Source organism: Camelus ferus, chromosome 7, assembly GCF_009834535.1.
Source record: "Camelus ferus isolate YT-003-E chromosome 7, BCGSAC_Cfer_1.0, whole genome shotgun sequence".
In the NCBI taxonomy this organism is placed as follows: Eukaryota; Metazoa; Chordata; class Mammalia; order Artiodactyla; family Camelidae; genus Camelus; species Camelus ferus.
The window spans coordinates 40,878,014-40,901,887 of NC_045702.1; the positions used below are offsets into that span (position 1 = coordinate 40,878,014).

The following is a 23,874-nucleotide window of genomic DNA, read 5'->3' on the forward strand; positions in this document are numbered from 1 at the left end:
GAAAGAGCTACAGTGGTTTCCTCGGTAACGGTAACTATTTGGGTGGGGAGCAGATAATTGCGTGGAAAGTGTGAGGTAACTTTGGCTTCATCCATCAAAACTGAACATCACTCAGGGTAAGAATGTTACACAGAAGGCAGCTGAGCCCGTGTTATTGTAAAGTGTTCAGAGGCTTGTGTTACATGAAAGCAAATAGAAGACCGAGGAAAGGAGGAAACGTTTTGTAATCCTGGAGCATTTTTCGATGTGGTATTGCTTGAGGTCCTAAGGTTTAAAAAAAAATCTACTTGCAAGTCAGTTTTGTTGACTCTTTTGCTCTGTTCCATTTTTATAGGGCTTGATTTTTCCATTTAGATTCCTCATGTCAAACCAGATTTAGTGGCAATACCATGAGTGGACAGACTCCTACTAAATTGAAGATATGATAAAACTGTTCCCGCCCACAAACTCATCAGCCTGACTGATATTTTACCAAACCAGGAGGAGCTTTCCATTTATTGACAGGTGCACAAAAAGAGCCATAGCATTCCATTTGAGTGTGTTTGGTTTTAATGAATTGTCGTTTAGTTTGATGGGGACTGAGCACTTTTTCCTAGGAAGGTGGGCTCTGAGTTGAAAGTCAAAGTTCCTTAAAACAAGGTGATCGCTGAGAATGTTGCATTGACCTGCCACCAAATGTCCTAAGATGCTTTGATGATTACAATGGCTCTAAAAGAACTTCAAATTAAACAAGTATATATTTTTCTTATACAAAATTAAAACATTACAAATAAAAGTGCTGTACCAATCCTGGTGCCTTTCCTTCCCTGTCCGGAAGTAATCTCTCTTTTCATAAAGCGTGTCTTCTTCCAGACATTTTTCTTTGCATTTATGTTCATAGGTGTATGCTTGCCAAAAATGTATAGTGTTTTGTGTCTTTAGGGCAGACAAATGGGCAAATTATATAAATGTTATTATACTCCTTCTGCAACTTGCATTTTTCAAATGGCAATATGTCTTGAAGATCTTTCTGTTGGTACATAGAACTCCACCGCATTTTTTTCACCAGTGATCATATCTGCTGAGCATTTACGGTTCCCATCCAATGATTCTAACAAGTGGTTGTGGTGGTGGACTGGGCTGAGACAGCTGAGGTTCTGATGTGGGGCAAGTAGCTGGGTGGAGTGAGGTGACAGGATCTGGGACCACAACAAGCAGATGCGGCCACCTCGGTACCAATGAGGAGAATGTATGACTTGCTCGTGTGCCTTTTTTTCCTTTTAAACAGTAGTATTTTCTTATGTGGATTACTTTTAAGTCGGAGGCAGGAAGGGAGTGATGCTTAGTTTTAATTAACTCTTAATTCAATAAATAAAGTCGGTTTTGTGGTATCTGGAAAAAAAATGTAGTGGCTTACCTTTACTGCGAGTGGTCCTTTAATGTCGTGGAGAAACTGCTGTCGTGTGAAGGCAGGGAAGGGCCTGTGGCGAGCATCTTGGGCCTCCTGCTCTGCCTCCAACCAGCTGTCTGGCCTTTGACAGCTCACTTCACCCCCACTGGGCTTCAGTTTCTTCATGTGGTAAATGCTCTTCTTGTCCGCAATTACGGTACCTATCAGGCTGGGCTAGGTGGTGCTGCAGGGACAGACAATTCCAGAATCTCAGCAGCTCAAACAGCAGAGGTTTGCTTCTTGCTCACAGTGCCCATCACAAGTTAGCAGGAGGGTCTCCTCAGCGTCGTCATCTGTGGGCCGGGCGGACAGAGCAGCCACCAGCTGGAATGTTGCCAGCCCTAGTCTTGGAGGAGAAAGAGAGTTGTACGCTGACAAACTGTGCACTGATGCCGAAAGCTTCCTGCCTGGAGTAACTCATTCCACTTCTGCTCCCATGTCATGGGTCAGAGCAGGTGACTTCAAGGGAGTAGGGACGTGTAGTCCTACCTGGTACCCAGGGAGAGAATCCAAACTATTTGATGGGCAGCACGCTTCTCTCACAGTGCTGTTTGTCAAGGAAGGGGTAGGGAAGTCTGTGAAAACTGTCCTGGGGTCAGTAAAGTCATATCCCAGAAGCTGATCCTTTCTGTGTACATGAAATCATTGTCCTTTTCCTGTGGCCTCCCAGGTGCCAGAGAAGAGCAGCCCGTTTGGGAACTCATTTCCAGAGCTTAGGGACAGAGCAGTCAGGATAGGAGCAGAGGCTGATGGCCCTGGGCTAGATTCCATAGCATCTGGATGCCAGCAAAACCTGGCCTTGGCTTTGCTTATGTTTGTATTTGTTTCCAGCTTACATGCAGTAAAAGTAGAAAAAGTCAGCAGCAGAAATACTTGCAGAACAACCTGACTCCATGGAAATCATTGTTTAAAAACCTCTGGGTTGTAACCCTACTTTAGAATCTGCTACGCTGTTGAAGAATGTTTTAAGGAATGGGGCTGAGATCTGTAGGAGTCTTATCGGCTGTGTTGCAAGACCAGTTTGTAGAAAGCTGTGGCATTTATTTTGAAATATATGAATGATGATTCCCAACTATTGGATGTGTAAGAAAAGAGTGAAATCATGAGGCCAGCGTGGATGCTGGGAAATGACTGTTGAGGTTTCTGTTCTTGGCATAGCCCCCTACACCCCCATCTGTTGTGACGGAGCCCAAACTGTCTGCTCATCCTGGGAGCCGACATTCATACTCACATTGTGGGCGGGTGACCTCTGCCCTCGGGCTCTGCTGGGTGATTTTGCAGAGAATGAAGCTGCTGCTCAACGGACATGTTTGCTAGTGTCTTCAGGGAACACTGAGGTGATGTATCTGTTTGGGGTTTAGTCTAAGGATTCATGGGATGGGGTGGCACGTCTGGTGGCTGTGGAGACTGTCCCTCAGCAGTGGGCAGTCTTTTCTTTTGTACTGAAGTATAGTCAGTTTACAGTGTTGTGTCAGTCTCTGGTGTACAGCAGAATGCTTTAGCCATGCTTACACATACATATATTCATTTTCATATTTTTTCATTATAGGTTACTACAAGATATTGAATATAGTTCTCTATGCTATACAGTAGAAACTTGTTTATCTATTTTATATATAGTAGTTAGTATCTGCAAGTCTCGAATTCCCAACTTATTCCTCCCCCCTTTCTTCCCCTGGTAACTGTAAATTTGTTCTCTATGTCTGTGAGTCTGTTTCTATTTTGTAAATAAGTTCATTTATGTCATTTTTTTAGATTCCACACATAATATGGTATCATATGGTATTTTTCCCTCTCTTTCTGGCTTACTTCACTTAGAATGACAATCTCCAGGTCCATATATGTTACTGCAGATGGCATTATTTTATTCTTTTTTATGGCTGAGTAGTATTCCATTGTATAAATATATTACAACTTCTTTATCCAGTCATCTGTCAATGGACATTTAGGTTGTTTCCATGTCTTGGCTATTGTAAATAGTGCTGCTGTGAACATTGGTGTACATGTACCTTTTCGAATTAGAGTTCCCTCTGAATATATGCCCAGGAGTGGGATTGCTGGATCATATGGTAAGTCTATTTTTAGTTTTTTGAGGACTCTCTATGTTGTTTTCCATAATGGCTGCACCAAACTACATTCCCACCAGGTGCAGTGTAGGAGGGTTCCCTTTTCTCCACACCCTCTCCAGCATTTATTGTTTGTGGATGTTTAAATAACGGCCACTGTGACTGGTGTGAGGTGATACCTCACTTGTAGTTTTGATTTGCATTTCCCTGATAATTAGTGATACTGAGTATTTTTTTCATGTGCCTATTGGCCATTTGTGTATCTTCACTGGAGAAATGCTTATTTAGGTCTTCTGCTCATTTTTGGATTGGGTTGTGTGTGTGTTTTTTGTTAAGTTGTATGAGCTATTTGTATATTCTGGAAATTAAACACTTGGCAGTTGCATTATTTGCAAATATTTTCTCCCATTCCGTAGGTTGTCTTTTTGTTTATAGTTTCCTTTGCTGTGCAAAAGCTCTTATGTTTAATTAGGCCCCATTTGTTTACCTATGGCTTGTGTGCTGTGAGTTACTGGTGCTTGGCGTCTCTCTGGGTGTCTCACATCCAAACTCCCTAAGAGACAGAGTGTCTTGCCTCTTCTCTCTGTCACCTTCCACTATAGAGGGCTCCAGTAGGGCTCCAGGAAGCCTTTGGGAGCCCTACAGACGGCCCTGGGGCTCTCTGGTCATTTCCCAGTCCGCCCGCTCATCACTCTTGTAGTCTCGTGTTGTGTGTCCACCTGCCGGGCCGAGCTGTAAACTCTGTGGGGGTGGGGGCTACTTACCCCCACGTGCCTCAATGTCCTTATTGTAAATCGGTAGTAACAATGACCTCTGCCACCTACAATGGTTCCAAGGATTGAGTGAGATAACAGTAAAGATTAAACAAGATAATAATTACTGAGCATTCACTGTATCCCCACCCTGATCAAGGCACTTTGTGAACATGAACTCAATCTTTACAGCAACACTTGGAGGCAGGGACTGTCAGAGACCTGGAGGGAAACAAAGGCACAGAGAGGATGGCTGACTTGCTATGGAGCAGTGGAGTCAGGTGTGAGTACTCAGCCCAGCTGGCTCCAGGGACCACTTTTAACCCTTACATTATCCGGCCTCCTGCAGTGACTAGGCAGTGTTAGGTTGACATTGGGTTCCTGGTGAAGGACTTACTCATTGTTAATGATGATCAATGACTGTCAGAGCCATACTGGGGCCCCGTGCAGTGCAGACTTGACACTGGGTTTCCAGAGAAGGATGAAGGAGGCTGTGGCATCCCAGAGTCTGCCCAGCGCCCCCACCTCCACCTGCCCCCAGCAGCCTTTCCTTGGACCTGTCCATGATGGATAGCATGTTGTCGTGTGATTGGCAGCTAGTGGAGGCTGCAGGGCAGGGTGTCCAGATTTGCCCTGGCAGTTCATGCAGGCAGAGCTGGGTTAAAGAAGGGGCTACCATTTGGCATCAGTTTTGATCCTCTGTTTGGCACATGGAACTTCTCAGGTACAGAACCTTAAAATAGCAAAGAGTGGCATGTGGTTCTGACTCTTCTTTATTAAAAAAAAAAAAAAAAAAACAGGTAAAGCAGAGCATCTGTCAGAAACCAGCTTCTGCAGCTCAAAAGAGGGCCTTGGCAGTTACAAAGAAACACGAGATAACGGTAGAGGTACAGCAAACACAAATAGCGTGACGCCACACATGCAGGCAGGATCACTACAGGCACAGCTGCACATGGAGAAAAGCAGAAGGGGAACACACCAGCATGTTAGCGGTGGGTGAGCACTGGCTTTTTTTTTTTCCCCTTAACTTTTTTTTTTTTTTTTTGCATTTCCTAAATTTTTCAAGTGAGCAGGTATTGCTTTTATACTTAGGGAAAGTTATTAAAACATACAGTGGAACATCAGTGGAGTTGGAGAACACCTTTATAAAATGTTTTTGATCTTAGCATCTCAGTTACAAAGAATGCACATTTCCTTTCTGGGTCCCCTGGGATGGTGGAAAGGGCAGGAAAAAAGCAGGCCTTGGATAAATCCTTCTTTAGAAAGTGAAACTTTCTGTGTGTGTCCGTCTGTCCATCTGTTCCGGCTGATCTGAAGTGGGACCTCTTCCTAAGGGAATCCTTCCTCCGAAGTGTTCCTGGTGACCTTAGCACATGAATTCTTTTTTTTTTTTTTTTTAACATTTTTTATTGATTTATAATCATTTTACAATGTGTCAAATTCCAGTGTAGAGCACAATTTTTCAGTTATACATGAACATATAAATATTCATTGTCACATTTTTTCTCTGTGAGCTGCCATAAGATCTTGTGTATATTTCCCTGTGCTATATAATATAACCTTGATTATCTAGTCTACATTTTAAAATCTCAGTCTGTCCCTTCCCACCCCCCACCCCCTTGCCAACCACAAGTTTGTATTCTATGTCTATGAATCTGTTTCTGTTTTGTATTTATGCTTTGTTGTTTGTGGGTTTTTTTTTATTTCACATCTGACCGATCTCATATGGTATTTTTCTTTCTCTTTCTGGCTTACTTCACTTAGAATGACATTCTCCAGGAGCATCCAATGTTGCTGCAAATGGCGTTATGTTGTCAGTTTTTATGGCTGAATAGTATTCCATTGTATAAATATACCACATCTTCTTTATCCAATCCTCTGTTGATGGACATTTAGGCTGTTTCCATGTCTTGGCTATCGTAAATAGTGCTGCTATGAACATCGGGGTGCAGGTGTCATTTTGAAGTAGGGTTCCTTCTGGATATAGGCCCAGGAGCAGGATTCCTGGGTCATGTGGTAAGTCTATTCCTAGTCTTTTGAGGAATCTCCATACTGTTTTCCACAGTGGCTGCACCAAACTGCATTCCCACCAGCAGTGTAGGAGGGTTCCCTTTTCTCCACAGCCTCTCCAGCATTTGTCATTTGTGGACTTTTGAATGATGGTCATTCTGTCTGGTGTGAGGTGATGCCTCATTGTAGTTTTGATTTGCATTTCTCTGATAATTAGCATCACATGCATTCTGACAACGAGTCAGCCACAACTCAACTGTCCTCTAAGCTCCAGGCCTCACCTGCCTTCCCCAGACTTTTTGGCTGACACAGACCTCCCTCTGTTCTGGGGTTCCACGTTCACCTCCTTCAGAAGCCTTTGCTTTGCTTCCTCCATTATCAGTCTCTTCATTCCCTGCTGTTATTTTGTTTTCTTTGCATTTGGTGGTCTGGTTGGTTTCTGTTGGTTCTACTGTCTTGTCCATAAGCCCCCTGAGGGCAGGGGCAGTCAGCTTTATTCACGTATTTGTCCTGTATGCTCCGTAAATACATGAGGAGTGCAAATGAAGAAATAACCCGAGGTCCTCCCTCTCCGGGAGGCCTGCTCGCTGTCACGATCCTTTCTTCGCTGGGAAGCCGCCGCCACTGACCCTTTTGTAAGGATAAGACTACCTTGCGTAGCTCTCTCCTGGAAGGTGTGGTTTTCTGCTTCTCCAGACCTCCCGCCCCTCCAGCTTCTCCTGGCGGCTGGCCAGCAAAGGAGAGGGTGGTGGCAGCCAGAGAACACCTGCACTGGCCGTGGGCTTGTCCTCATCTGCTTGCTGTTCTAAACAGATAAGCAACTGGGATCCAGAACCGGTCAGCAGTACTGGCTGACAGCAAGCTCAAAACCCAGTCAAAAGGCTGCAGCGGTGTTCCTGGCAGTTAAACCCAAGCACCACAATTATGGTTTGGGGTGGGCTAAAATTTTTTTTTTCTCATGAAGAAAATGAAGTACTTCCTATCAAAGATAATTTGGAATATGCCTCCCCAATCTAAGTAATAAAGATCACCTGTAATCTCATTACCCAGAAATAATCACCATTAATGTTTCGGTGGATTTCTTTCTGATTTTTCTTCTTAGTGTGTATGGCTACTTATATGAGTATGTGTAATGTATATATACATATACACCATCCATATGATGAAATTTCATGTATTTTTAAAAACTTTTTCAAAGAATATAAACAAGAGTAAATATCCATGGTATCATAATAAATTAAAAGCAGAATATATGAATGATATAACTTAATTTTTTGCTTTTCTAAAATATGCATATAAGCTACACGTTTCCATGACTTTTTAAATTGTATCTCACAAATTTTGATATATTGTATTTTCAGTATTACGCAATTAAAATATTTTCTAGTTTCCACTTTTATTTCTTCTTTGACCTGTGGGTTTGGGGATTTTCTAGGTATTTTTTATTTTTTATTTCTAGCTTTATTCTGCTGTGATCAGAGAACATATTCTGAATGATTTCAGTTCTTCACAATTTAAGAACTTGCTTTGTGGTCCAGTATATTGATCAGCTTTGACACACACTCCACGTGCACTGTAAGTGCTGGGCATTCTCGTGCTGTTGGGTGCAGTGTTCTGTAGATGTCAGTTAAGGCAGACTTGTTGGCCATTTTGTTCAGATTCTCCCTATTCTTACTGTTTCATTTTTTGTTTGTCTATTCTTTTAGTTATTCTGAGAAATGTATGAAAGTCCCCCACTGTGATTGTGGATATGTATAGTCCCCCTTTTATGTTTATCAATTTTTGCTTTATATATTTTGAAAATACATCACTAGGTGCAAATTAAAATTTCTGCAGCATCCTTTAGAATTTATCATTTTATCATTATGAAATGTTCCTCTACCCCAGTAACATTTCTTCCCTTAAATTATTTAATTTTAATATAGCTCTGCCAGTTCTCTTTTGGCTTGTGAATATGTTGTGTATCATTTCCCACCTGGGGGAACAAATAAATGACTGAATGATATGCTGTCATTTTATTTGAGGTATATCTCTTTAAGCAGCATGGTTTTTTTCTCTCAATTCTGCCAATCTATGTTGTATAATTGGTGCATTTGGTCCATTTATAGTTCAATGAATTACTAATATATTTGGATTTATATGTTATCTGGTTTTCATTAGTCTCACCAGCTTTTACATACCTTTCTCTCCCTGACTTCTTTTAGAATTAAATATATTTATTTTTACATTTCCTCCTTCTATTGTCTTGTATTCTTATTTTTATTAGTAGTAATCAGAGATTAAAACCTGGATCCTTAAATTATTACTGTCTAATATAAAGTAATACTTTTGCCTATTTCCAGAAAATGCTTTGACCTTAGAATATTTTAACTGCATTTATTCCCTTCCACCTTTTTGTGTTATTGCTATTTAAAAGGGTTTTTTAAATTAAGATATAGTTGATATATATAATATTGTATAAGTTTCAGATGTATAACACAGTGATTCGTTATTTTTAAATACAGGATATAGTCCACCTATAGTTATTATAAAATACTGGCTATATTCTGTGTTGCACTAAATATCCCTATAGCTTATTTATTTTATACATAGTAGTGTGTACCTCTTAATCTTCTACCCCTATCTTGTACCTCTTCCCTTCTCTTTCCCCGCTGGTAATCACTAGTTTGCTCTCTATATCTGTGAATCTGTTTCTTTTTTGTTATATTCACTAATTTGTTTTATTTTTTAGATTCCACATATATGTAGTATCACATAGTATTTGTCTTTCTCTGACTTAGTCCATCCTTGTTGTTGCCAGGGACAAAATCTCATTCTTTTTTATGGCTGAGTAGTATTCCAGTGTGTGTATGAGTGTGTGTGTATGTGTAGTATAACACTTATTCTTTATCCATTCATCTATTGGTGGACACTTAGGTTGCTTCCATATCTTGGCAATTGTAAGCAATGCTGCTTTCAACATTGTGGTGCATGTATCTTGTCAAATTAGTATTTTTGGTTTTTTTCGGATATATACCCAGGAGTGGAATTGCTGGGTCGTATAGTAGTTCTGTTTAGCTTTTTGAGAAACCTCCATACTGACATTCATAGTTGCTGCACCAATTTACATTCTACCAATTTACATTTCCTTTCTCTACATTCTCACAAATATCTGTTATTTGTATTCTTTTTGATGATAGCCATTCTGACAGGTGTGAGGTGATACCTCATTGTGGTTTTAATTTGCATTTCTCTGATGACTAATGATGTTGAGCATCTTTTCATATTCCTCTTGGCCGTCTGTATATGGAAAAACAGAATGGAAAAACGCCCATTCAGGTCTTCTGCCCATTTTTAATGGAGTTGTTTGTTTTTTTGATGTTGAGTTGTATAAACTATTCGTACATTTTGAATATTAACCCCTTGTGGATCGTATCATTTGCAAATTATTGCCATTTTGTTAATTGTTTGGGGCTTGTTTTGTTGGTCTTTTTGTTCCTTTCTTCTTTTGTCCTCTTGTGATTTGATGATTATCTTTAATGTTATGTTTGGATTCCTTTTTCTTTCTTGTGTATCTAATTTAGATTTTTTTGGTTTGTGGTTACTTTGAAGTTTATATGTGCAATCTATCTATCTACACACACACACACACACACACACATATATATACACACCTGATTATTTTAAGTTGCTGATCTCTTAATTTCGAGTGCATTTTAACAACCCTGTGTTTGTACTCTCCTCCCCTCACAGTTACTGGTTTGATATCATATTTTATATTTAATTGTTTTCTGTATCCACGAGCTGTTTGTTGTGGATATAAATGATTTTATTGCTTTATCTTTTAACCTCCCTACCAGCTTTGTGTGTGAGTGAGTCCTATCTTCACTAGATGTTTGCTTTTATTGATGAACTTTTCCTTCCGTGATTTTTATGGTTCTCGTTGTGTCCTTTTCTTTTTTGTTTAGAAAAGTTCCTTTAAAATTTCTTGTAAAGCTGGTTTGGTGGCTCTGAACTGTTTAGCATTTGCTTGTCTGGAAACTTTTGATCTTTCCATCAAATCTGAATGAGAGCTTTGCTGGGGAGCGTATTTTGGGTCGTAGGTTTTTCCCTTTCATCACTTCAAATATATTGTGCCACTCCCTCCTGGCCTGCAGCGTTTCTGCGGGAGAGTCAGCTGACGGCCTTATGGGAGATCCACTGTATGCAGTGTGTTGCTTTTCCCTTGCTGCTTTTAACATTCTCTCCGTATCTTTAACTTTTGCCATTTTAATTACAGTGTGTCTCGGTGTGTTCCCCTCTGGGTTAACCCTGTACAGGACTCTCTGTGCTTCCTGAACTTGAATGTCTGTTTCCTTTCCCAGGTTAGGGAAGTTTTCAGCTATTATGCCTTCAGATATGTTCTCAGCCCCTTGCTCTCCCTCTTCTCCTTCTGAGACAGCTATAATGTAAATCTTAGTATTCTTGGCGTTGTCCCAGAGGTCCCTTAAACTGTCTTCATTTCTTTTCATTCTTTTTTCTGTTCAACATCTGCGATTTCCACTACTCTTGTTTTCCAACTTGCTGATCCTTTCCTCTGTATCATTTAGTCTATTGACTCCTTCTAGTGTATTTTTCATTTCAGTTATTGTTCTAGTCATCTCTGGCTGATTCTTTGTATTTTCTCTTTGTTAAGAACTTCTAACTTCTTGCTCTGGGCATCATTCTTTCCCTGGGTTCTTTGATCATCTTTATGATCACTACTTTGAACTCTTTCTCAGGTAGATTGCCCGTCTCCACTTCACGTAGTTGTTCTTCTGGGGTTTTATCTTGTTCCTTTGTTTGGACCATGTTCCTCTGTTGCCTCATTTTGCCTAACTTGATGTTTTTTATTTTTATGTATCTAGTAGGTTAAGTTTCCCAACCTTGAAGAAGTGGCCGTTTGCAGACATACATCCCAGCAACACATTCCTCGTTTGTCACCAGAACTAACTGCTCTAGGGGATTCCCCCACGAGGGCTCCGTGGGTCTTTCTGTTGTGGGGGGCTGACTGTGTGGGCTGTGTGGTAAGCCTGGTTGGCCCCTGGTCTGTTTGGTTGCCAGGTCCTGCCTTGTGCAGAGGCTACCGGCTGCTGGTTGGTGGGACTGGGTCACGTGGCGGCTGTCTGTAGAACACCGTGGGGCTCAGGAGCTAGTGCCGGGTTTGTGCTGGGTGGAGTCAGGGTCAAGGAGTCCCCGGGGCCATCGCCTGTCCACTGGTGGGTGAAGCCAGGTCCTGGGGCTAGTGCCAGCCTACTGGCAGACAGAACTGGGTCCTGGGGTCTGGTTGCAGGATCCAGGGAACCAAGAGCAGGTGTCAGATTGCTGGTGGGTGGGGCCAGTTCCTGACACAGTTGGCTGCAGGGCCCGGGATGTCTCAAAGCTTGTGTTGACCTGCTAATGGGCAGGGCCTGGACCCAGCTAGTGCCAGGACGGGATCTGGCCTGCTAGTAAGTGGGCCGGGTCTGCAGACCGTGGGACTGCAGTTTTCTTGGGGCTGGTGTCTGCTCACTGGCAGATGGAGCTGGGCAGGAAGCTAGAGCAGGCTCACTGGTAGGTGGGGCCAGGGCCCTGGGGATTCTGCTGGTGGAGCTGGGTCCCGGGGTCTCTGGTTCTAGTGTCCACGCACTGGTGCATAGGGCTGGGTCCGGAGTCCTCTGGTGCACAAGGCTGACCAGAGGCAGCTGTGGGCTCGGGGTCACCTGTCGGCTGGTGAGCGGGGCTGTATTCGTGCCTAGTTAGTTGCTTGTCCTGAGGTGTCCCAGCATTGATGCCTACAGACCACTGGGCCAGGGTGGAGCTGGGGCCTGGGGCTGATAACTAGAGGGAGGATTCCAGAAAGGTGCTTGCCAGCAGCAGCGTCCACGTGGTAGAGGAAGCTCCCCAAATAGCTGCCAGCGGTGTCTGTGCCCCCAGGGTGGGCTGCAGTCGCCCCCTGCCTCTCCGGGAGACTCTTCAGGATCAGCCGGCAGGTTCAACCCAGGTTCCTATCAAGTTACTGCTTCTGCCCTGGGTTCCAAAGCATGTGAGAATTTTGCATGTGCCTTTTAAGAGTGAACTCGGTTTTCCCCAAACCTCTGGGACTCCCGAAAGTAAGCCCCGCTGGGCTTCAAAGCCACGTGCTCTGGGGCCTCATCTTCCTGCTGCAGGACCTCCGGGCTGGGGAGCCCAACACGGGGCTTGGACCTCTCACTCCTTTGAGCTGTAATCATTCTGTTTGTGGAGCGCCCACTGGGAATTGGGGGTGTGGGGCTTGACTATATTGTGACTCCACCCCTCCTACCTGTCTCGCTGTGCGTCCTTCTTCATGTCTTCAGTTGTAGAAGATCTTTTCTGGTAGGTTCTGGTAGTTTTCATGGATGGTTGTGATTCTGGCGTGCCCGTGAGAGGAGGTGAGCTCAGGGTCTTTCTACTTTGCTGTCTTGCACAGTGTCCTTTGTTTAAATATTATTTCTACATATGTTTTAGGTGCCACAGACATTAATATTATTTTGTTCAGTCAGTACACATTTATGTTTAGCCACACAGGAAAACTTTCTGTTGCTCTCATTTTGTTTTTGCCTTGGAATCATTTTTTTTCTACCTAAAAAACTCTATTCAGTATTTTAGTGCAGCTATGCTGGCCACAGAGTCTCTCACTTTCCATTTATCTGGAAATGTATTTTGCCTTTACTTAAAAAAAAAACAACTTTATTAAAGTGTAATTTCATACAGTAACAGTCACAGATTTTAAGTGTGCTAGTTGATGACTTGACAAATGATATATATGTATGTATGTGTGTGTAAATATACATATATGCACATGTGGTATATACACTATATGTACACACACGTACACACACGAAGAGATATATACATTCATATATATGTGATATATATGTGTATATATGGCACTATAAGATACAGAATATTTATCTCCCCAGAAATTTCTCCTATTCCTGTATGCAGTTGGTTTCTCCTCCACTCTCATCCTCCTGCCCAAGAAACCACTGTTCTGATTCCTGGGTCAGATTTCTGGAATCCTATGAATGGAATCATATACTACACACTCTTTTGAGTCTGGCTTCTCTCAGCATAATGTCTGTGATGCTCATTCATGTCGTACTAGCATTTCATTCATCTCTGTTGTTGAATAGCGCACTGCTGTAGGAACGCATCCCCGTGTGCTGATCCTCCCACCTGGACGGTCTCTGCGGGAACAGCACACTATTCTATCAGCTGGCTGTAGAAGCCCCTTGTTTAAAAAAAAAAAAACCCACAAAACTGTTAGAACCTCTGAATCTTTTCAGAAGGCAGAGTTCTAAAATGAGAAGTTATGAAATTGAAAGTTTTCACAGGCTCTTGATACATCAAATGGGTTTCCAGGTTTCCACCAATTTACATTCCTGGTGTGACGAGTCCCTGTCTCACCATACGATCAATAGCATTTTGGTGACTTATTTTCTGATCTTTCCAAGCATGCCAAGCTGCAAAACCGAATCTAACAGTTGGAAGGAACTTCCCTTGGCACTAAGTCAGTAGGTCCTCTGCTTATTTTCTCTCTAAATGTAGAGTCATCAGCGACCTCACTTCTTTAACCCCTTGTCTCACTGACTTTCTGAGAAATGAATCTAAAAAGCCAGTGCAGAGTCATTCCAGGCATCGGTGTTTCTAGTACCCAGAAGCCCATGAACTGAATTTCTCTGTTGTGTCCCACGCTATATAGATCTGGTTGAACTTCGGATTCCATTTACTGGGGCAGGATCAGCTTTCTTTGTTGCCTTTTCCACCATCCACACCTTGTTAAGTTCCTGCTGAATTGAGTGATCTCTGAAAATCTGATTAAATCTCAAACCAGGGCTCTGGGCATTACAAAACAACAGCCTCCTTGCCAGCTGACTGACATGTAATTCATTGCTTTGCTTAGGTGGCCATACATCAGGAGATTTTCCTAAAGTTTCTGCCTTTCATGGCAACAGGCAGACATGTCTGTGGGTGTCACTACGGGGAAAGGCTGGGAAGACATGTCACTGGTTTTGTGGAAATTACAGGCTTGGAAGAGACAGAAGCCAGGAGTGAAATGGGAGCCACGGTGAGGACGGACAAGGGTTGGGAGTGGAGGAATGAAGGCTGTGTCACACCTGTTCCGAGCCCTTGTAAGAATGGAGCCATGGCTTGAAAACACACTGAATCACCAAGTGAGAAGGCAGTTCCCTTTCCCAGTTCTCTCAGGTTTACCATGAGCTCAAAGAGAAAGTCTCAGTTTTGTCCTACTGTGTCTTTAACATGTCTCACGTGCTTCTAGGAGAATACAGGACTCAGACCTAAAACCTTTCCAGGCAACGCAGTCAAGCCAGAATACAATAGCATGGTTTTATTTCTAGCAAATTTATTTTTGTGAAACTTTCTAGTTACTGCAAGCGATATTTTTTTTTACAACGGTGGTATAAAATTTCCCTTTAAAATTAGTCTATTAGAGTTTTAAAATAAAGTCAATATAAACCAAAAATTTAAGCAAATAAAGTACAGGTGGGACTCAATTATGGCAAAAAAAAAAAAAAAAAAAAGTGACCCGTGCCTGAATGACAGATTTGGGAAACACCGTCCCAAAGGGAGAAGGTACAGAGAGTATTCTGAGATGCTGCAGTTCTGGGTTTAAAAATTATTCTTTCTCCAATTTCATTCATTCATTCATTCACCACTTGGCACAAGAGTGTTTTCAGAGAAACCTTTCTCTTTTTCTTTTGATTTTGCAGATTCCAGAAAGAAACTGGAAGTTGAGGATTTAAGGAGAGACTGTTGTCTTAAAATATTCTCACTTACTTCAAAGAACACATGCCAGAAACTTAAAAAGGAATTATTAACCACTAATTTAAATATATATTTAACATTATCAACTGGTATCCTTTAAGGTAACTAATTTTCTAAAGCTAAGAGTCCTTAAGTGAGTCACAGACTTGACCACAATAGAAAAGGCTGAATTAGAGTCTAATAAATAGATCAGCATACTTTTAGGGGAACACTGACTAAATTTTCATTTAATTGCATTCCACTCATTTTCATCCCTTTAAGTTCTTTTTGGTAAGAATCTCTTGGCCTTTTGTTGTTCAGAATGTTAGATGTACTGTCTCTTCCTCAGTCACTCAGGTTGTAAAAGGAAGGTGATTGTATGGCTTCCTGCTGAGAATCTAAGGCTTGCATTTGGGTATTTGACAGGTAAGAGAAAACTACAAGTGTGTCAAAGAGCAGAAGACTCATATGTGACTTGGTGGAAAAAAATTTGAGAACCACTGGACCTGAATGTTAACGTGTGTGGGCTTGTGCAACGTACCTGAATGACACTGACAGTGTTTAGAGCTCTATGGGGTGTTTTTTGGTTTTTTTTTTTTTTTTTGAGCTCAACAAAAAACATTTCACACTTTCTCTCTGGACTGTGTGGGTTTTAGACGAAAAACTAAGTGTTCAGTTCAAGGCCTTTCTACGTCCGAGAGTGTGATCCACTGTATATACACAGGATGACTGGAGAGTTAAGATGGCTGAGGGCTCTTACTCCAAAAGGAAGTGATCAGTGCAATTTTGGGGGAGTGCCGATAAACTCAAGGTATTTTTATACCCAAATAAAAGAGCTTGGTTCCCTGTCCCTACCGAGACAGGAAGTTCAGCATGTGCATGAGGTTTTCAAAGACTTCCGGAGAGATGGCCTCTCCTGGTCATCTGCCACTTGGAACTCCATGTCGCCCCTCCCTCTCGCCTTCCGTGCTGCGTCATTCCAGCATACCACTGCTGCTCCTTCATTCCCTAAGGTGCTTGTGTAACAGCTGACTTGGCTGGACGTGTAAGGAGAGCTGGTGCGGGGAGGGCTGCGGCATAACCCAGAACAGGCAATAAGGCCGAGACATCACTGTCCCCAGGCTCCTGGGCTCTGGCTACCACAGGGGACCTCATGCTGTCGCTCTCCTCTGGCCATTTTGTGCTCAGACCCTTTCCCACCAACCCCCGTAGTCTTTCTGTCCCCAGTTCTGGGCCCCATGTCCTCATAGGGTATGTGAAAACCTCCAATCCCAGTTAACCTCACTTAGAAAATAATGCACCTTTTCATTCATATCCCATTCTAGGACTAAGGCACACTTCTTTTTTTTTTTTTTTTTAAAAAAAGGAAGTTTTGCTAAACCAAAGGGTTGTCTACCTCTGGTCATCTACCCTGGTGATGTAACCCACAAGCAGAAGCAATTAAATTATGATTTTTACTTGACTACGTCTCAGATCAATGTCTTACTAAGCATGAGTCCTTCCTGTTTTAAATAGAGAAATTCCAGGGCCAAAGACAGGGGGAACATCTTTCCCATGGCTTTTGTCTGATTGGTGATCCCATTTGTCTCTTCAGGAGTTGCACTGAGAGCCTGGCCCTGGATCCTGATTGCCCTTCTGCCAGGAGGACACACACAGCCAAAGATGAATTTGGGAAAAGCAGCCGCTTGCTCCTTTAACCATGGAGAAGCAAGGCCGCAGTGAGATGGAAATCATCCCGGCAGAGCCGCACTCCTATGTTAAATTGTTGAAAGTCAACCGGGAACATCTGGTCACTCACATCCGCAACACTCAGTGTCTGGTGGACAACTTGCTGCAGAATGACTACTTCTCTGCCGAAGATGCGGAGATCGTGTGCGCCTGCCCCACGCAGCCTGACAAGGTGCCAGTGACGGGGGGGCCAGAGGGGCGTCTCCCAGCTGACCTGAGAGAAGAGCTCTGGGAGTTCAGTACACGTGGCGGAATTTGCTGCTGGGGTTATTTACAGGACATAAACGCTTGAGTTATCAGCGTATTACACAATTACGTATTTCACTCCTGTATTTGTGTTGAGCACAAGCTCCTCCTTGCTGTGTTTATTGGTTCTCAAACAACTCGTTTCCCAATTCACTTTAAATTAGTGAATTCTTTAAAAAGACAATGAGCATGAAACACTAGCAGTGCTGTTCATTCGGTGCCGTTAAACCCTAGAGAGCTGTTTGCTGCTGGGCACGACTCTGAGAATGGCCCTCATCTCTGATCGAGGGATGGCTGCATCCCAGCCTGGGTCCACAATAGAGAATTTTCCTACGCTCCACTGTAGGAAGTCTTCACAGCCCTCGGTTTCACTTTAGCTTTGTGGCATCTTCTGAAACACAGAATGGTGAGACCAAGAATTTTTGGGGAGAGGAGTGACAGAACTGGTTTGTAATGTGATCCTACTGGGCTCAGAAAAGACCAGAAGGGTTTCTGGGAGAATTGCAATAGAACACTGCTGTGATTTTTTTTCCTGAATTTTTAATAAGACAGAAGCTTTTTTAAGGTACACTTTACACGGGGGGGTTGCTGTCCCCTTGCTATGTGGCCCAGTGAGCACCTCGTTATGCCTAATGGGTGACTTTCTCTTAGCATTCATTCCCAGAGAGCACTAGTGTTAGGTTAAGAGGGAAAAGGAGAAAAGGAGGGAGAAGGAAATTCCAGGGGTGGGCCCAGCTCTAGCTGTGAGTCTGACTGTTTGATTTTTAGGCTCATGGAAGCATCTGCTTTCTTAGAGCCATGTGGTGCGTGTCTTGCCGAGGCGGTCCATCTCAGATTCTGGGCTGTCGGCCTGTAGCATCTCGCACCAGCTGAGTGGACAGTCAAGCTCAAGGCTGTAGAAGAGCTCAGAGCCCTGCGTGTGGGCCATTTCAGTGGGAGGACGCCCATAGTGCTGGTTCACACCCTAATGCTTGTGCCCCACTAGGTCCGCAAAATTCTGGATCTGGTGCAAAGCAAGGGCGATGAGGTGTCCGAGTTCTTCCTCTATGTGCTCCAGCAGCTCGCGGATGCTTACGTGGACCTCAGGCCTTGGCTGTCAGAGATCGGCTTCTCCCCTTCCCAGATCATTCAGAGCAAAGCTATTGTCAACACCGATCCAGGTATGAGTCAGTCCCCGGGGGACTATAGCCACCAAGCAAGCAAGGCCCCCAGGGCTTGGAAATGCTATGTGCCTGGGCCCAGCAGGGGACAAAAGTGAGGTCCCTGGGGTAGCAGGCTTGGCTGCTGGGTTCCCTGTCATCCTAGTGTTGCCCAGGGGACTGTGACTGAACTTACCACATGAGGCTGGTGTGGTTTATGTCGGGGCCCATGGAAGTGTAGAAATGGCTTCCATTCTGTCCTCTTGCCGAATTCCTATTCTGACGTATATAGACATTTTAGTGGTTGTACAAATTCACAGTTACTTTCTTTTTTTCCAAATCTTTCCAAATTTGATTCTAAGCAAAGTATTCTTTTACCACCTCTGACTGCCAGTCCTTATTTCCAAAGCCCCATGGCACCCCATTAGTTAAATGATGAGCTCAGTGGGTATTTATGATGGACCCACCACGTGCCCAGGCACTGCGCTGGATGCCTGGGGTACAGCGGGGAGCAGACCCAGATACGGTTCCTGTGCTGGGGGAGCTCAGAGGCCGATGCAGGAGACCAGCAGTAGGTTATCGCACAAATGTGTAACTGCAAGTGGGGAGGAGGGCAGCAGGCAGCTCAGGGCACTGTGGCCGCACGCGACTGGGGCCATGGTCTTGTCGGGGCACCAGGGAATCTTCTTTCCATGCCTGTGGCCTCTCCACTCTGAGACGGTTGTTGGCAACATACTAGCACCGAGCTTCCAAACTCTGATTTTTAAAGAACCCAGTTTGATCTTGACAACAGAAGCAGAAGACAGTTCCCACACAGGCAGGTGTGTATTAGGGGAAACCAGGCCAACAGGCAGTGTCAAGGCCAAGCTCTCGCTTCTGTGGCCCAGCAGATACCACCCGCCATCGCCAGCTTCTTCCTCTTTCCGCTCCCTCCCACCTCCCTTTGTTTCCTTCCCCCATAAAAAAGGGAAAATATTCCTGCGATGAAAACTTCTCTCAACGGGCTTCTCCACTGGTGCCTTCACCCAGGTATTGTAACAGCTTTTAAAGTATAATTCACTCCATGAGAAGCCAGATGTGAAATACTACACATTGTATGATTCCATCTATATGCAGTGCCAGAAAAGGCACGTTTATAGAGATGGAAAGCAGACTGGCCGTTTCCTGGGGCCCTGGGAGGGGAGCGGGGGGCACTGGCACAGATTGGCTGCAAATGGCCTTATGGTGGAAATTATACCCCTGGGTTGCAGTGGTGTTGGCATAACTTTGTAAGTTTACTAAAAATCATTGACAGCGATACTTGTAGAATAGGTGAATTTACGGTCTGTAAATTTTGCTTTACTAGAACTGTAAAAAATGGAATTCAGTGTCATAAATTTTAAGCAAATAATCAAGTTGGACTGAGCTGAGGGGAAAGGATTATAGGTGAACCTGGAAATGTCCATGTGTGTTCAATTTTTGTTAACTGAATTATGATTAAGGCCCAAAAACTATTTTAAAGGAATTTATGGAACACCCTTTTTTGTCTGGAGTAGGCCCCATTTCGTAGCTCAGGTTTGCAGAAGACATGGCACTCATGCCAGCCTGTTAACCCATGTCCTCCCCTGGGGCAGGCCACAGGCTCCTCCTGGCACGCTGCTAAGCGCCAGTGATCCCCAGGGCTGGGCTGGTGTGCTCTGTGCAGTGTAAGAAGGCTGGGTTTTAGTTTATTTACTCGGTTGTGGTAAGGCAGCGTCCCACTGTAATTCATATTAATGTCAGATGTTGTATCTTATTGCCAAGTTTTAGCATTAGGTTTTGTGAGACTACCTGTTGTTTTTAGAGCAGTATAGTAAGCACAAAAAGGGTTAGGGCAGGGACAAAGGGGTACAGCTCAGTGGCAGAGCACATGCTTAGCATGCATGAGGTCCTGGGTTCAATCCTCAGTACCTCCATCAAAAATAAATAAATCTAACCCCCCACCCCAGTAAAACAAATTAAAACAAAACAATAAGGTTAGGGCAATTTTTTCTCAACAATACGCTTTTCCGTGGGGACTGGCTTGAGCTGTTTGAGCAGGACCCTGGGATTGGGCTGGGGTGGCAGGGCTATGTGGCTGGCCCTCAAATTTGAGGGGGCTTCAGTTTTTAGCCGTAGTTCAAAGACAGCTTGTACAGAGGGAAAAGGGAGCCTGTCTCAGACACTGATCCCAGCTGGCTGGCTAAATCGAGGTCAGGCAGGGAAATCGAGCCCCAAGGACCCGCAGATTCTGGAGTGCTGGCTCTTTGCATTCGAGGAGTCCTTGCACTTGGCTTCAGGCTCCAGGTTGTGGATTTGTGTGTCTGCTTCTCTGCCTGACCCCCCATGTGATGCTCTTTCCACCTGTGCTTCCCTCTCCCAATCTCCACCTCTCACCTGGCCCCACTCTCCCTGCAGTGAGCAGATACACCCAGAAGCTGCGACACCAGCTGGGCCGGGACTCCAAGTTCATCCTGTGCTACGCCCAAAAGGAGGAGCTGCTGCTGGAGGAGATGTACATGGACACCATCATGGAGCTGGTCAACTTCAACAACGAGAGCCTGGGCAGCCTGGGCAGCCTGGCCTGCGTCCTGGACCCCTCTACAGGTGTCCTCAATGAGCAGGGCGAGACCATCTTCATCTTTGGCGACGCGGGCGTGGGCAAGTCCATGCTGCTGCAGCGGCTGCAGGGCCTCTGGGCGGCGGGCCAGCTGGACACTGGGCTCAAGTTCTTCTTCCACTTCCGCTGCCGCACATTCAGTTGCTTCAAGGAGAGCGCCACGCTGTGTCTGCAGGACCTGCTCTTCAAGCACTACTGCTACCCGGAGCAGGACCCCGAGGAGGTGTTTGCTTTCCTGCTGCGCTTTCCCCACACGGCCCTCTTCACCTTCGACGGCCTGGACGAGCTCCACTCGGACTTCGACCTGAGCAGCCAGCCCGACACCTCCTCCCCCTGGGAGCCCGCGCACCCCCTGGTCCTGCTGGCCAACCTGCTCAGTGGGAAGCTGCTCAAGGGGGCACGCAAGCTGCTCACAGCCCGCACGGGGACCGAAATCCCACGCCATCTCCTTTGGAAGAAGGTGCTTCTGCGGGGCTTCTCCCCCAGCCACCTGCGGGCCTACACCGGGAGGATGTTCCCTGAGCGCGCCATGCGCCAGCACCTGCTGGACCAGCTGGAGGCCAACCCCAACCTCTGCAGCCTGTGTGCCGTGCCCCTCTTCTGCTGGATCATCTTCAGGTGTTTCCAGCATTTCCACGACGCCTTTGACAGCTCCCCGCAGCTGCCTGACTGCACGATAACGCTGACCGACATCTTCCTGCTGGTCACCGAGGTCCACCTGAACAGGACGCAGCCCACCAGCCTGGTGCAGCAGAACACGCGGAGCCAGACGGAGACCTTCCGCTCTGGCCTGGGCACTCTGCGCTCTCTGGGGCAGGTGGCCTACGGGGGCATGGATAAGAGCCTGTTTATCTTCAGCCAGGAGGAGGTGCAAGCCTCTGAAGTGCAGGAGGGGGACCTGCAGCTGGGCTTCCTGCGATCTGGGCTGGAGCTGGGCCTCGGAGGCGACCAGCAGTCCTATGAGTTTTTGCACCTAACCCTCCAGTCCTTCTTTGCTGCCCTCTTTCTCGTGCTGGACGACAAGGTGGGCAGCCAGGAGCTGCTCAGGTTCTTCCAGGAGTGGGCTCCTCCTGAGGAGGCAGCAGCCCCGTCCTGCTATCCCCCCTTCCTCCCCGTCCACTGCCTGGGGGGCCGTGGCCTGGCGAGGGAGGACCCCTTCAAGAACAAGGATCATTTTCATTTCACCAACCTCTTCCTGTGTGGGCTGTTGTCCAAAGGCAAACAGAAACTCCTGCAGCACCTGGTGCCCGCTGCTGCCCTGCGGAGGAAGCGCAAGGCCCTGTGGGCTCACCTGTTCGCCAGCCTGCGCTCCCACCTGAAGAACCTGCCCCGAGTTCAGTCTGGGGGCTTCAACCAGGTGCAGGCCATGCCCACCTTCATCTGGATGCTGCGCTGCATCTATGAGACGCAGAGCGAGAAGGCGGGGCGGCTGGCGGCCAGGGGCATCTGCGCCAACTACCTCAAGCTGACCTTCTGCAACGCCTACTCGGCTGACTGCAGCGCCCTCTCCTTCGTCCTACACCACTTCCGCAAGCAGCTCGCCCTCGACCTGGACAACAACAACCTCAACGACTACGGCGTGCGGGAGCTGCAGCCCTGCTTCAGCCGCCTCACCGTCATTAGGTGAGGCCGCTGGGTTCAGAGAATAGTTGGCGGGGCCGGGGCTCAGGGAACACGGGGACTAGCATCGTGGAGCGCAGTCTCCTGGATTACCCTGGGACTCGTGACCATGTGTCTTGGAACATCCTGACCTCTGTCTCAGGGTGGCAGAGGGCAAGGAGCAAAATGTGAAGTCAGGTGGACCTGGATTGGCCCCAGCTGGGTGTCCTTGAACAAATTGCTTAACCTCTCTGAGCCTCAGTGTCCTCATCTGGAAAAGGAGATTCTCTTATCCTAGCAATTACAGTGATTAACAATCAGCATTCATTGATTGAGAATGGGTGAAGCGATATACAAGTATTACCTGGTTTAATCCTTTTAACAATCCTAGAATGTCAGTGCTGTTATCTCCATCTTGGCAAAGGAGGAAGTGGAGGTACAGAGAAGTTAGTAAGTTGTTCGAGGTCACACAGCTGGGCCATGGTAAAGCCAGAATCATAAAGAACCTACTTTCTGAGATTCACATGAGGCTCCGAGAAAGCCCATGAAAAGTTTCTGGCATGTGAAAGCTTCTGTGTTTGCAGGTAAAGCTGACTTTGTGCTTATTAGCATTAGTTAGTTTCCCTGATCAAAGCCGGCAGCCCTGAGCTGCCAGGGATCTCGGTAAAGAACGCTGACTCCTGATTAGTTTCCTGTTTGATGGTTTAAAGGTAAGAAAAGCCAGTCTCCTTTCTTCTATTAGCATTTTCTGGATAAAATACACCTTGTAAATCTCTGTGGGGGTTTCAGTTCTCCACTACTTGGCTCATGCATTTCTGAAGAGCAGCAGGGATTTGGAACTGATTCCAGGTACCTGTGAACACCAGCACCAGAGTACATTGTGCAGGGATGAGTAGAATGTAGGGAGCCCAAGCCTGCCCTGGCCTGGGAATTGGAAGGCCTGGAATCTATTCTCTGAGCTCTTAGCCGGCGACTCTCCACTTGCAGCCTCATGCAGTCTCACACTCAGTGCCTCCCTGTGCCCATTTCAAAAAATGGAAACTCTGCATTAGTATGGTGGTCCTGACCCAGGCAGCTGTCCCCAGGTTTGCCTGCAAACCAGCAAGAGAGAAGGCAGGAGGAAATGAGCAACCCTAGGGAAGTACTCTGAGCTCCCCGAGGGCATCAGTGCAGATTAGTTTTGGCTGAGAGTCAGAGAAAACTCAAAATCCTGATGGCTTAGATGAGATACAAGCTTATTTGTCTCTTAAGCAAAAGTCTAGAGGAGGACAGTTCAGAGCTGCTATGGTACCTCCATGACCATCAGGAGCCCAGGTTCTCTTCTGCCTTGCTGCCCTGCTGCCCTCACTGACTTCTACCTCTTGGCCTAAAATGGCTGCTCAAGGCTCCAGCCATTCAGTTGACGTTCTAGCCACCAGAGAGAAGGAAGGGCAAAGGATACGCCTCATTCTTTTAAGACATCTCAGCTATTGCTAATGAGACTTTTGCTTAGATTTCATTGGCCAGACCTTAATCACATGTC

The 23,874-nt window shown here is 45.5% G+C and overlaps 1 protein-coding gene across 3 annotated transcripts in view; it reads left to right on the forward strand.

Moving 5' to 3' along the window:
• Positions 1–23,874, forward strand: part of NOD1 (nucleotide binding oligomerization domain containing 1) — a 56,170-nt gene that overhangs the window by 10,877 nt on the left and 21,419 nt on the right. For 2 of the 3 annotated variants that reach the window (XM_032483777.1, XM_032483775.1), the window contains exons 2-4: positions 16,618–16,923; positions 17,983–18,157; positions 20,552–22,376. In XM_032483777.1, coding sequence (XP_032339668.1) covers positions 16,723–16,923; positions 17,983–18,157; positions 20,552–22,376 — 2,201 coding nt within the window. In that variant the 5' untranslated portion in view covers positions 16,618–16,722. Of the gene's footprint in view, positions 1–14,989; positions 15,146–16,617; positions 16,924–17,982; positions 18,158–20,551; positions 22,377–23,874 lie in introns of all 3 variants that reach the window. The other variant, XM_032483776.1, reaches the window with a different exon arrangement.